Raw genomic sequence first — 14,630 nt, 5'->3', positions numbered from 1 at the left:
GTGGAGGTTGCCATTACTGGCCTCTCCTACTGAAATGATGCCTGTGTGTCTTTCTGATCGGGTATCTTCAGTACTTTCCTGTTCACTGACCTGTATGGAAATCGGGAGTCTTGGCTTCCCTCGGACTTTCATCACCTGGTTGCTCTAGCACAGGGGTCTTCAAACTAATACCCTCCAATAGTTGTTCAGGAACTACAATTCCCATCATGCCTAGTCATGTCTGTGAATGTCAGAGTTTTACAATGCCTCATGGGATGTGTAGTTCCACAACAGCTGGAGAGCCGTAGTTTGAAGATTCCTGCTCTAGGTCATTGACAATGACTGTTTTGAAGACTTAGGCCGCGTACACACGAGAGGACTCCGCTCGTGTGTGGGCTTCAGCGGACTTTTTCAGCGGACAGTCTGGCGGACTAAGTCTTTCGGAATTTCCGTAATATTGTCCGTCCAACTTTGGTTTCAACGGACAGTCCGCTCGTGAGTAGGCAAGTTGGACGGACTAAGTATGGCGCATGCTCAGAAAGGATTTACACGGCTGAAGGTTGCATTGCAGTGTATTGGACATCGTATTTCTAGTCCCGTCGTACGTGCTGTACATGTCATCACGCAAGCTTTCAACGGACTGTCTGTTCATCGTGTGTGGTCAAGTCCTTTCATTCAAAAGTAGAACGGACTGTCTGTCGGATTGTCTGACGGACTTAGTTGGCCAGACAGTCCGCCCGTGTGTACGCGGCTATATAGAAGCATTTTCAACATGACATGTTTTTTTTTCATTGTAAAAGCGGAGATTGTTTTAATAACTAGCTGAATGCATTCTTTATATGCAAAAAAAACCCCCTAGATATTAACATTTATATTGTGTTAACAATATATAGAGCAAATAGGTCCACGCTTTATATGTGTGTTTTTTTTTTTTTTTTTTGTTTTTTTTATGGATCAACTGTAGGTATAGGGTTTTATAAATGGAGGTTTTCTATTTACCTAATTTTATCAATTTTTTTTTCTATTGGTTGAACTAGATGGACTTGCCTTGTCGTATGTGTGTTGTTTTTTTTTTTTTTTTTTTTTTTCAACCAATGTAAATATGTAACCCATCTAGTGTGAATATGACAAAATAATGTTCTATGGCTGTGATATAAGCCAGGAATTGTGCAATCACAATGCATTCATTGGGTCCATGTACACTAGGCAACTGGAAAAATAAAAGCCTTAACCTCTGGCAGAAGGAGCAACATAAAAATGCTCTTAGTAGCTCATATTGCACAACAGTTTATCAGAGTTTATGGACATTTGCTTTTAGAAGTGTCTTTTTCCCCCCCAAAACATTCCTCTCTGCTTGTTTTCACTATAATCAATGTACACTTGAAAATGGTGAATTTGCATAAATGCTGCATTTATGTGCCTCAAGCATTTTTTTTCTGCCTGAAAGCTCCTCCCAAAAAATACGATTTCTGATCTTTTTTTTTTTTTTTATTATCATTTTTTTTCTTTTTTTTTCCTGCCTGAAAAACGCTTCTTTGTAAATATGACTGTAAACTCCCTAATGTGCATGGACAAATAGACCAAACTAGAGCTACAGGTTGAAGGATAGAAAAATGCCAAAAGCCTGTATAAGCAGCATTTTTTTTTTTTTATGCCCAGTGTGCATGGACCCATATTCATATCCATGGTCTAATAAACGACATTGTCCTCATTGTATGTTGTAACCCAGCTGCTGATGACAGCCAGGCGAAGGGGTTAAACCTTTCCAACACAAAGGCCCCAGGAAGGAAGGAAAGGCTGGGGAACAGCACATAACTTCCAATAGGATTAATTTACATTACCTGTCGTCTTCTGCGTTTTAGGCAAACACTGGGCCCTGTGATTGGAAACAAATTAATGTATAATAAGGGAAATGGTTACTGCATATTTCCACTGCAGAACAACTGCTGTGATCTCGTGGGGAAACGGACAGGAAGGTATAGAGGCTTCCGAACCGTTTATCCTCGGCGGGGACCATTTATTTCCTCCTTTTCAGGTTTTTAGAATACCCATACAGTATAGCCTAGGAGCCATCTCTGGGTGTACGTGTTATAGTGCATGGCTGAAGCAGCTTGCAGAGTGGAATGCCACTGTTTACTAAGGGCTGAAATACACACTATTTTTTAGCTGAAAGGGCTGTTTAGTATTTTTCATTTAACAGATGTTTATGGGATGGTCCATGTTTTGTATGGATGTACTTTTTGACTGGCAGTTGTGTAGTATTCAATGAGCACTCTACTTTTCAGCGCTGGTGTCCTAGGGCTAACTCCCACCATGTTTTCCTGGCTTTTTTATTATTTTATTTTTTTATGTTTTGTTAACATGCTACAAAATGTTCCACAATCCAAAACAAACTGGCAGTTAAAGAATAAGGCCCCTTTCACACATGCGGACAATATGTCCATATTTCATCCATCCGTTTTCCGATAAAATACGGACATATATGCATCCCTAAGGGATAGCGGATGTCAGCGGGTGAACATCCACTGACACCCGTTATCGTCCGTCTCCGCTATGGTCTGATTCTGCAGACGAAGGAATATGCTATTTATCTATCCGTCTGCAGAGCAGATCGGATGGACACGGACAGGCGGTCCGTGTTCATCCGATCCCCCATAGAGGAGAGCGGCGATCTTGCATTGCGATCTTACATTGATCACACTGTGCAGGGACCGCCCTGTCATCCGCAAGATCAGCGGGGATAAACTGAGAGATCCTCGCTGAGCAAGTGGATGTTCACGGGGCGGATTATTACAGATCCGTCCCATGTGAAAGGACCTAAGTGGCCAGAAATATTTTGACTGTCATTGATGAACTCACTGAAATTAGTGTTACTGGTTCTACTTCCTATAAGGGTCCTTTCACACGGGGCGGATCAGTTCTGATCCGCCCCGTGGATGTCCGTTTGCTCAGCGGGGATCACTCCGCTGATCCCCGCTGAGCAGGGAGATGACAGGTCTGTCTCTGCACACTGCGCAGGGACGGACCTGTCACAGCGCCGCTCTCCCCTATGGGAGATCGGATGACGACGGACCGCAGTGCCCGTCGTCACCCGATCCGATCCGCAGACGGATGGAAAAATAGCTTTTTCCTCCGTCACACTTTTTCGGATCGGAGCGGGTCGGATGTCAGCGGACATGTCACCGCTGACATCCGACGCTCCATAGAGCTCTATGGAGCACCCGTTCAGGTCCGCCTGAAAAACTGACAGGCGGGCCTGAACGGGACGTTAGTGTGAAAGGGGCCTTATTCTGGCTTCTGTGCATGTTAAGTCAGGGGTGTCAAACTCTATTTCATTGCGGGCTGCATAAGCACTGTGGTTGCCCTCAAAGCGCCGGTTGTATCTGTAGGACTAGATGTCTAGAGCATCCCACTCCCCCTTACATCAGATGTCAAGACTTCCCTATCCTCCCTTAGATCAGAGTGCACCCTCCCCCTTAGCTTGTGCTGCTGCTGGGTGGAAGCTGGTAAGCAGAAAGTGCAGAGTCTTGAGGAGGACCAGAGGAGGGCTGGATTCAGCTGCTGAATGCTGAGACCAGGGGAGGAGATGACAAGGGGGTGCCGTGGCTGCACAAAGATGCAGGATTTGTAGGAGGAGTTATGTCCTCCTCTCTGCTGCCAACTGATGAGATGGGGGGTGGACAGAGGCGAGCCTCTCCGCAGCTGCATGGAAAAGCAGAGGGGTTCTGTCGTCCTCTCTGTTGACGACTTCTGAGACAAGGTGGTGGCAGAAATGAAGAGGGGTGCTGCGGGAGAGGTGGGAGGACACATGAAATGGCCTGGAGAGCCGGATCTGGCCCACAGGACTTGTGTTTGACAACATGTGCTTTAAGTGATTTGACCTAATAGAAGTACTTGGGCTGGCCATACATTATACCATTTTCTTGTACAATTTTCCTTTAGATTTACAAAAAAACATATAATATGAGGTGAAACTTAAACACTTTCTATTCGTATGCAGTCAGGCACTTGCACTACATAGTTGAAAGTATAGCTAAAGGAAATTGAACAAGAAAATTGTATAATGTATGGCCAGCTTCTGCCTTCGCTAGTTCTGCGTAGGTGATTCAGAATGTGTAGGAACCTGAGGATCAGCAAGGCAGCTGACCTTTTCAGAAGTAGCTAAGCAATGGCATCCTTTGCATCTCTGTCTCTTAAGTTTCTAGTGAGTGGCAGTGAACTGGGGACTGATGGGATAGTTACTATGCATTTGAGAATTATTGTGTAAAAATTGAAAAAAAAAAAAGACTTTTTGTAACAACATATGCAGTTACATCCAGTATTTTCATATATTTCTGTATGTTTGTTACTTATAAAAGAAGTTTGGCCTGTTCGTTAATGCCAAAGGTACTATGAAAAACGCAATAAACCATAGCACATATGAAGAATACATATTTTATAAGACTCCATTAAACTTCTGAAATAAGAACTCCTTTCCATTGATGACATCAGTGGTCCTTGCCCTGTACATATATAGACATGGTGGTATAGGAAAAGAGGTGAAGAGTCGCATGGCAGCAAGAGGGTCAACTACACGCTGATCCTCCACTCATACATCACTGAAATTCTTAAATGAAAACAGACTGAGACTGCTCTAAGCCATGTCCAACTGCTGCTTTCAGTCACAGGTGCTGACCTTGCTCATGAGCTTGTCTCCACCAGATAGGAGTAATGGTTGCATACCTGATCCAGCAATTAAAAGTCAATTTTATTGCTCAGAAAGTTAAAAGTACCCCCTGCCTTTAGTCCTTTTGCTCTTGATGTCTTTCACCCTTATAAGATCTACGTTGCAAAGGTTAATTATAAGATTAAACTCTTAAAGTTTAAGTGCCTCAGGCCAGAGGACTTGTGAAAGAATGTATGAGTCCACACCAGGTGAACTTCTTTGGAGGAGAGGAGGGTTATACGGGTGCCAAAGCAGAAGGCATGTTCTTCCCCCAAATAGGGAGCTTTTTAATGGGATTTCGGTTTTAAAAAAAACTGTACACATATTTCATGACATACAAGACTAATATTTTTATTATTTTATTTTTTTACCTTCTTTAGATACAAGCCATCACAGTCGTCCAGTGGCCAATAGACCATGTTACACATTTCTCCATTGTGGTCAGGACAGAAGACTTGTCCTCTCCAGAACTGAGTCTCCACGGTTTCATTGCCAAACTAAGGGGAAGAATATCAGACTTGATACTCATGGAAGAAAAGCCATCCGTCGTAACAGCTTTTGTAATGGAATTACTTTTACTAGTCGACCCATTCACCTGTATGAGAAAGTCCGTCTGAAGCTCGTGTCCGTCCACCATGGCTGGAGCGGAGCTCTACGTTTTGGATTCACAATTCATGATCCGGCACAAATGAAGACTGAAGACATACCCAAGTATGCATGCCCTGATCTGGTTACCCGACCTGGGTACTGGGCAAAAGCTTTACCAGAGAGATTTGCACAAAGGGACAATATTTTAGCATTTTGGGTTGATCGCCATGGAAGAATTTTCTACAGCATCAATGATGAGGAGCCCATATTATTTCATTGTGGAGTTAAAGTCTCCAGCCCTCTCTGGGCCTTGATCGATGTCTATGGCATCACCCAAGAAGTACAGATACTAGGTACAGTTTCATTTTTCTTTATTTTGTTTAAATGGTAGGTGTAGTTAAGTTCAGCAATTTCCCTTTGTCTAATGAAAACTCAGCATTTCCCTGAGCTTAAGTCTGGTGAACATAGTTACCAGGGTGGTGTAAATTTCCCCAGCAAGGACACTAATGGCAGTAAGAACATGGCAGGGATAGTGATTTTAACACCCCATTACTGTCCACAACTAAAAAAAACTTATTTGCCTTTAGATCCATTTTAATTTAGCTGTACTTATTTATAATTACAGCTTTAGGAGGAATTTCATACTGTACACGTGCAATGCTTTTCACGGAACAGCTTGACCTTCCCAATTTAGGTTCAAGCCTCAAAAGGTTCCCATAAGATTTATAGTATTAATTATTTTATTTTAATTATTTTAGATAATTCTCTAAGATTTGTATGACTATACTAGAATTTTTTGTCTTTATAAAACAATAAAGCTCGGCAGTTTTTATGTTTGGTATTTGAGGGGAGCACGAGATCTTCACGGATCCCTAAAATGTAAATATGCCACTATGCTGGGGCCCTAAATCCAATGCTTCTCAAAAGAATGTGTAAAATGGAAAATTCTATTTAGTAGTCATGTGACCCTATTTGGGGTTCTAGCCAGCAGTTTGCACACCTAATTCCTAGAGGATGACGTCGGCCTATTGATGGTTGATAAAGCAAATCGGTACTATTTTAAGAGACCCTGAATCCGCTTCTTTGGTTAAGATCATGGACTGAATTGTTTTCAGTCCTCAGTGATGGGGGGGGGGGGGGGGGGGTGTATAGAGTAAAGTGAATTAGTCTTTTATCTTGTGCGATGTGCTCTCAGCACGGTCCTGCTTTATATTGAGTTGCTCACTTGTAGCCATCAATGGTCCTGCATACTGTATATCTTGTATGTCCCATAAGAGACTCTTTAGGGCCTCTTACTCTGCATTCCTGTGTTATCGGACGGGGTTTTTAGAAAGTCCAACACTTGACCCTGCACGAGAAACTCCAGCTACCATTGTTATCACTACACACAGGAGTGTTCCAATTCGCTTTTTAAGATCTTGGAAACTTAGAACCATTAAAATAACAGATCAACAAATTACCTCATTTAGACAAGTGGCTGATGCAGTTGAGCTTTGATCTGGGTATGTTGGACAGCATGCATGAGACATGCTAATTGAAGCAATGCAAAAGCAGTGATTAGTGTACAAAGTGCAGCAAAGCATAATAAATGAAATGACTATACTATTATCTGTTCAGTGAACGATGAGTTCTCATTTCTGACCCATAGCTGTCAGTTAGAAGTCTTCCTTAGCTTATCATGCTTCCGTAAACTGAAATGTGACTGGATGCTGCACTGCCTTATTGAAAAAAGGAGAGTAGATTATTCTAGACAGGCTATTTTAAAGCTGATTTAAGTGGAACCCCAGCCAAAGTGATACATTTTGGATAGCTTGAGGTAGGATTAGAACCCCTCAGGTTTTTACTGCCATTTGTAAACCCATTTTGGCAATTTATACTTTAAAGTGGTTGTATACTCAATTTTTTAACTTTTACCTACAGGAAAGCCTATAATAAGGCTTACCTGTAGGTAAAAAAAATATCTCCTAAACCTGTACGGTTTAGGAGATATTCCCCTCGGTATGCGCCGCTGACTGCAGCGGCGCATGCGCACAAGGGGATTCTCGGCCTGAAAATCCGGCAGTGGCCGGCCGGCCGGACTGAAATCTCCCGCGCGCATGCTGGACTGCAGGGACTAGTAAGTATGGTGTTTTTTTTTTTTTTTTTTTTTTTTTTAATCATACAGGGACAAATATATTAAAGAGTTGAAATCTAGTTTTACCTAGGTAGGATGATGTTCCTCTTTAAATATCACACTATGTCAAATATAACATTTACTCTGTGTATCTAAGGAACCAGTCATTTTAGCTTTATATTAAGAGGAACATACCGCAAAGCTGTACATTTTTATAGCCTTGTGACCTTTTAAAGGTATTTGGAATGACGATGAATTCTTTTTGTTGTCTATATTGCTTCTGTGCTTCACAAGACCGACACTTTAAACATTTCTCAAAATGTCAGCTGAAGCCCGGTGGCCTTTTTTTTTTATAGTACTTTCCATAGTTTGTCTATGGCTTGCTGAGCTATAGTCACGGAAATCCATTGCATCTGGAGATTTACAGTTTTAAATTTCACCGACGTTCACGCAAGGTGCTGAAAATAGACACAGTAAACCTGCTGATTCTATCTATGTGACTTCTCACTGGAGTGTCGCATTGTCTTAAAGGATCAGGTGAAAAATCTTAATTGCACACGTTGTCCTGGTGTCTTTATTGTCGTGTGCTGACAGTTTGGGCCTTCCAGAGCCTGGCAGTACCATCATTAAGATTACAGAAGGCATTCCTGGACTCCTATCATGTATTCTGCACCAGCATTAGCTCATCTGGATTACCTCTTATGGTAACATGTCCCCAGCCTCCTCCTGTCTGCAGGTTGATGTTTGTGGCCATGTGTGCGCTATGACAAATGACCATTGACCTGTGACCAGACATGTTAAGCAGCACCCAGTACATGGCTGCTGCAGAGTAATTCAATCAGTATATTTGACTTGTGAATTCAGCATTTACTTCCAAATATAGTTGTGCTCATAAGTTTACATACCCTGGCGGAATTTGATTCCTTGGCCATTTTTCAGAGAATATGAATAACACAAGAACTTTCCTTTCACTCATGGTTAGTGTTTGGCTGAAGCCATTTATTATCAATCAACTGTGTTTACTCCTTTTTTTTTTTTTTTTTTTTTTTTTTTTATCCTGGCAACAAACTACCCAAATGACCCTGATCAAAAGTTTACATACCCTGATGATTTTGGCCCTGATAACATGCACACAAGTTGACACAAAGGGGTTTGACCTGAGATCTGTTTGCTTGTAATTACTGTGTGTGTGTGTGTGTGTGTATATATATATAAAAGGTCAATGAGTTTCTGGACTCCTGACAGACCCTTGCATCTTTCCTCCAGTGCTGTACTGATGTTTCTGGATTCTGAGTCATGGGGAAAGCAAAATAATTGTCATAGGATCTGCGGGAAAAGGTAGTTGAATTGTATAAAACCGGAAAGGGATATAAAAGGATATCCAAGGAATTGAGAATACCAGTCAACAGTGTTCAAACCCTAACCAAGAAGTGGAAAATGAGGGGTTCTGTTGAAACCAAACCACGATCAGGTAGACCAACAAAATTTTCAGCCACAACTGCCAGGAAAATTGTTCGGGATACAAAGAAAACCCCACAAAAAATTCAGGTGAAATACAGGACTCTCTGAAAACATGTGGTGTGGCTGTTTCAAGATGCACAATAAGGAGGCACTTGAAGAAAGATGGGCTGTATGGTTGAGTCGCCAGAAGAAAGCCATTACTATGCAAATGCCAAAAGTATCCCGCTTATAATACGCCAAACAGCACAGAGACGAGCCTCAAACCTTCTGGCACAAAGTCATTTGGAGTGATGAGACCAAAATTTTGCTTTTTGGCCACAACCATAAATGCTTCATTTGGAGAGGTATCAACAAGGCCTATGATGAAGAGTACACCATTCCTACTGTGAAACACAGAGCTGGATTGCTGATGTTTTGCAGATGTGTGAGCTACAAATGCACAGGAAAATTGGTCAAAATTGATGGCAAGATGAATGCAGTATGTTATCAAAAAATACTGGAGCACATTTTGCATTTATCAGCCAGAAAGCTGCGCATGGGGCGTACTTGGACATTGCAACATGACAATGACCTGAAACAAAAGGCCAAGTCGACTTGTCATTGGCTACAGCAGAATAAAGTGAAGGTTCTGGAGTGGCCATCTCAGTTTCCTGACCTCAATATCATTGAGCCCCTCTGGGGAGATCTCAAACATGCAGTTCATGCAAAACAGCCCAGGAATTTACATGAACTGGAGGCTTTTTGCCAAGAGGAATGGGTAGCTTTACCATCTGAGAAGATAAAGAGCCTCATCCACAAATGCCACAAAATACTTCAAGCTGTCATTGATGTTAAAGAGTACAATGCACGGTATTAAGAACTGGGGTATGTAAACTTTTGATCAGGTTCAACACAGTTGATTGATAATAAATGGCTTCAGCCAAACGCTAACCATGAGTGAAAGAAAAAAGTTTTTGTGTTATCATTCATATTGTCTGAAAATGGCCAAGCATTTATACATTCTGCCAGGGTATGTAAACTTATGAGCACAACTGTATATGTATTGACCTTCTTTGGAGCTTTACATACTGACTGTATGTATTACTGCTGTAATGTGCAGGAGTAAAATTATATATTACTATCTATCTCTTTATTTTTTTTACATCATATGCTAATGGAGTATAAAAATGTCATTTTGTTTGCACTGTTGTCTGAAAGTATGTAAAACAACAATACTATCTAAATGTTATCAACACATTTCTAGAATTCACCAAGACACGTTAAACACTAAAACCACCATTTAGTACAGACCTGTTTTTGTTAAAATCGTTACATGCCTGCAGCTAGGGTTAGTACATAAGGCCCCATTCTGGGATCAATTTCACCTGAGTGAATGAGCTATCATTTACAGGCTAAGGAGACCACTGTTCTGTTTAAATGGAACTGACAAGTTTCTATAAACGCAATATTACTCTGATACTGTGGCCTTTATGGCTGGTGCCTAAACTGCCATTTTGCCAGTTCAGGTCTGACACGTGGGTTAGCAGTGGATCCAGATGCACCAAAATTCACTTTCGTATTGCAGTAATGCACGCATGTTTTATTTTTTAAAGTGTAGCAATGCATGCATGTTAACAGGCATTACATTATGGTAGCCCATTTATTGCCATAACATACCCCAACGAGGCCAAAACCGCCTAAAAAAAATGAACAAAAGATGGCACAATAGCCTAGCGCATTATCCCACAATATTTAATTAGAACTAATCCTCATAAATTAGAATCACAAACCTATTGATTAAAATTGCTCATCAAGCCACTCGCCTGCCACCCTACAGTCTCAAAATCTGTCTCCCTACCCCCCTGGGGGCCACATTTGGCACCTTTCAGGATGTCCGGGCCATGGCGCATTGCATCAGCAGCTCTGCTCCCTTCTCCTTCCCCTAGTAGCTTCTCCTTCCCCTAGTAGGAGAGCGCAGAGGTGCCTCGCGTATGCGCAGTAGGGACCCGGTGTGAAGCCCTAATGCTACACTGCTGGGTTCCCTTACCCACAATGGCTGCTGCAGCACCGGACAGCTGATGAAAACATCGCTGGCCTCCAGGACAGGTAAGTGTCCTATTAAAGTCAGCAGCTGCAGTATGTGTAGTTGCTTGCTTTTAAATTTTGCAGGGGCGAGCGGACCTCCTCTTTTAAGTTGAACAGACTTCAGAGTGCAGGAGGACCTCACCAGGGTTGCCCTGTACTCTGGAGTCTGTTGCACCTAAGACTATAGAACTACGGATGAGTATTGATATGATATTTTAATCCATAGGTTTGTGAGTTTTTTTTGTTGGGACATCCCCAGTCCAAGAGGGCAGCAAGGCTGGAGACCAAAAACCCCCACGTTGTGGAGTAGTTCTCAATACCTTCCACTGGGATATCACACATTTTGCACATGGGGGCTTTTTTTCATTGTTTTGGCCCCTGACTCCTTCCTGAACGCACCTTACAGCAGTGCATTGCCATGTATTGCAGCACACTTTAGCAAATGTGTGATGGGGTGCCATTCAAAATGAACACACGCGCATGCATGGTGCAATATTCCACATAACCACAACTCAATAGTGTGATCTTATGTGTCGAAAAATCTCCTTCTGAGAATGCTAGCTGGCTGTTCTACTTTGACTTTAATGCTTTGCATGTCGCTAACCTGAAGCAAGGATAAATAGGTATTCCAACTTTACACTTGCTTTCATTTTCTGCTTGATTGTTCTCGGACTGACTAAAGTTGGTCACACATTATACAATTATCTTATTCAATTTCTTTTAGATTTACTTTCAACAATGTAATACAAGGCCCTGCCTGATTGCATACAAATTGAAAAGTGTTTAGATTTGACCTCCTATTATATTGTTTTGGTAAATTTAAAGGACGATTGTAAAATATATGTCCAGCCTTAGGCATATTGCAGTCAGACAACTAGCATTTTAAGAAAACCCTCCATATTTTCTTTGACAGGTGTGCTTCACGTTAAAGAGAACCTGTGGTAGTAAAAATGTAGGAACGGCTATTGGGACAATGAAAGCTCCAGGGCTGTCTTCCAGATTCCTGCTTCACTGCCCAGTGAATCCCTTAAATGGAGCAAGTATGCAGAATGGCAGTTAAGACTTTTTTGGCATTCTGCTTGTTCCAGCTCGGTGATTTAATAGGAAGTAAAGCCAGTGTCAGAATGAGAGCTCTGGAGCCTGCACCAATAAAAACAAGTCAGCCACTGTAGCTGCCATATTTCTTTTTCTTGCAGGTTTAGGGAAGGTTAACAAAAGTGCGTTGTATTTAAAAGATGACATTGATAAAGAACAGAGCTTTGCACACCAAAGTTCACAGGATTTCGGTGATCTTTCACAGGATATAAAACACAGCGGGACAGCTAGTGTGACATCCCTGTTTATTCACACAGAAGATTTTCTGCATACACTCACTCTTTGGGATGGAGAGGAGCATTTTTATTAGTGGCGCGCTGTAATCTTATACACTTTGTTGCTTTGTGACATTATTCGTTTGGTATTTGGTTATGAAGTAGCTGATCTCCTTGAACATTTTCCTTTCTCTGAATTCTAAAATGAGAAGACTTCTGTAAACATTAAGCAATGCCTTGTCTTTAAAAGGCTTTATAGTTGACTTTCTGCTAAAATTCACACTTCACATGAACCAGTAGGACATGTCAGTATTACCATCCCATCCTATTATTCTAATTTATTATTTGTTTGTAAAAGTCTATCTATCTCGCCATAATTTAAAAAAAGTGCTACTAAGTGGCCTATCACATGATCCATAATAATTAGGAAATCTACAACTCATGATACATTAGTGTGATGGTCAGTGGGAAGAATGGTCCTTACACTTGTGGTCATTGGGAAGAATTACCTCCTTACAGATGACTAAAAAGATTATTGGTGTCGGTGGGAACTTACCCGAGAGGCAGAAATGGCCCAATGCTGAAGGAGCCCCTAGCAACCTCTGGAGGAACCCTAGGGTTCCACGGAAGCCTGGTTGAGAATCACTGATTTAGATAATGTAGAGAGTCTGCTGTGTACAATGACCACTTTTCACTCTCCTCTCCACTTCCTTCTCCTCCACTTTCTTTTATTTAAGCACTTTGTCACTTTTTGCATTTTTATGTTTGTCCACAATTTTGCACATGTGGCTGGTAGGGGTGTAGATTCTCGGGCCAGCCCTGAAAATCTTTTTTGATTTACCTGACCTTGGCTTGGTATCTAGATCCACAAATTTTCCACTTCTTAAGTGATTGAACAGTACTGACTGGCAAATTCAATGCTTTGGATATGTTTTGATATCCTTTTCCGTCTTTGTAGAGTCCCATTACCTTGTTACGCAGGTCTTTGGACTATTCGTTTCTACCTCCTCATGGCTCAGTGTCTAGCCTGCTTAGTGCATCCATGTGAGAGTTAAAGTGGTTGTAAACCCTTTGACCTACAGGTAAGCCTAGATTAAGGCTTACCTGTAGGTCCAAAAAATATCTCCTAAACTTATACGGTTTAGGAGATATTTACAAAAAGACAGCCACTGCTGTCTAAGGCGCATGCGCCGTAGACAGAGGCGTGCAGGCGCACTGGGCAGGCCGCAGATCGCGGCGATAAGCCTCGAGTGTCGGCACCCGTGCACATCACTGCTCCAGCGAATCACAGCGCCGGAGCAGCGAGACCCGGAAGTCACTCCGGTAAACATGGCAGCGGCGAGCATGAAGACGGAGGAGGGCTTCGTTCTCAGGTAAGTTATTCATAATGAGCTAGTATGTTATGCATACTAGCTTATTATGCCTTTGCCTTGCAGGTTGCTTTTTTTTTTTTTCCCATGGGTTTACAACCACTTTAACAAACTCATTGACTATTTATACACAAACACAGATTTGTGATTTAAAAAGCCACAAAAGTGGGAAATTAACCTTTTAATTGCTATTTTAACCTGTGTGTTCCACCTTCTGTGTCTGTACCAAGGCCAAACATTTCAGGGTATGTAACGTTTTTATCAGAGCCATTTGGGTGATTTCTGTTATGATCTAAAAAGGATCCAAAAAACGATGTGATAATAAATGGCTTCATGTGATTGCTATCCTTAAATAAAAGACAGACAGTGGCATGATCAGTCATATTTTCAATATTAATGCCAACATTTCACAATTTCTGCCAGGGTATGTAAACTTTTGAGCACAACTGTATATCTACTGGTTGAAAAAAAAAATCCACCAGAATCCCCCCCCCCCCCCCCCCTTTACATCACTGTCCCTATTGGAGTGCCCCTTACATCAGAGACCATAGGCAGCCTCTGCTGACTTTAATCCTCAGTTATTTCACATTGAAACTACACCGCTGGGCCCTAGCTGGGGCCAAGTGTGGCCTGTGGGCCTTAGTTTGGGGACACCTGACATAATGCCCAACTGAAGTTTCAGCTACAGGCTTCTAAGTTGAGGCTCCATAGAAACTTGTTTTTTTTTTTTTTTTTATTAAATATCTCACTTTTATTGTTATAAGTCATCCCCAACATTGGAGATAAAATCAAAAAATAGCTAGTTGTTTCCATCAATGTCAAACAGAAATTTTATGCAAATGTTTATTCCTATCTAAAATCTTTGTTCTTTTTTCATGCAAACTCAATATGGTCTCTACATTGTCCATTAAATATAAAAGATGACACTATGGTGTCATAAGGTACCAGATATATTTATGTTCAAAATTGTGTATGCATTCAAAATGACCAAAGCTTGATGCCCAGATTTTTATGTAGGATATTCATATTAAAAAATAATA

The 14,630-nt window shown here is 41.5% G+C and overlaps 1 protein-coding gene across 1 annotated transcript in view; it reads left to right on the top strand.

Moving 5' to 3' along the window:
- NEURL1B (neuralized E3 ubiquitin protein ligase 1B) overlaps positions 1-14,630 on the top strand; it is a 115,823-nt gene that overhangs the window by 81,810 nt on the left and 19,383 nt on the right. Inside the window, exon 2 of the mRNA XM_077472778.1 lies at positions 5,065-5,625. Coding sequence (XP_077328904.1) covers positions 5,065-5,625 — 561 coding nt within the window. The remainder of the gene's footprint in view (positions 1-5,064; positions 5,626-14,630) is intronic.

This window comes from Lithobates pipiens, unplaced genomic scaffold, assembly GCF_037356315.1.
Source record: "Lithobates pipiens isolate NorthernLeopardFrog02 unplaced genomic scaffold, aLitPip1_a1.2 Scaffold_8, whole genome shotgun sequence".
NCBI lineage: Eukaryota > Metazoa > Chordata > Amphibia > Anura > Ranidae > Lithobates > Lithobates pipiens.
Note: the sequence above shows the minus strand (reverse complement) of the source record. Positions and strands in the feature narration are given on the sequence as shown.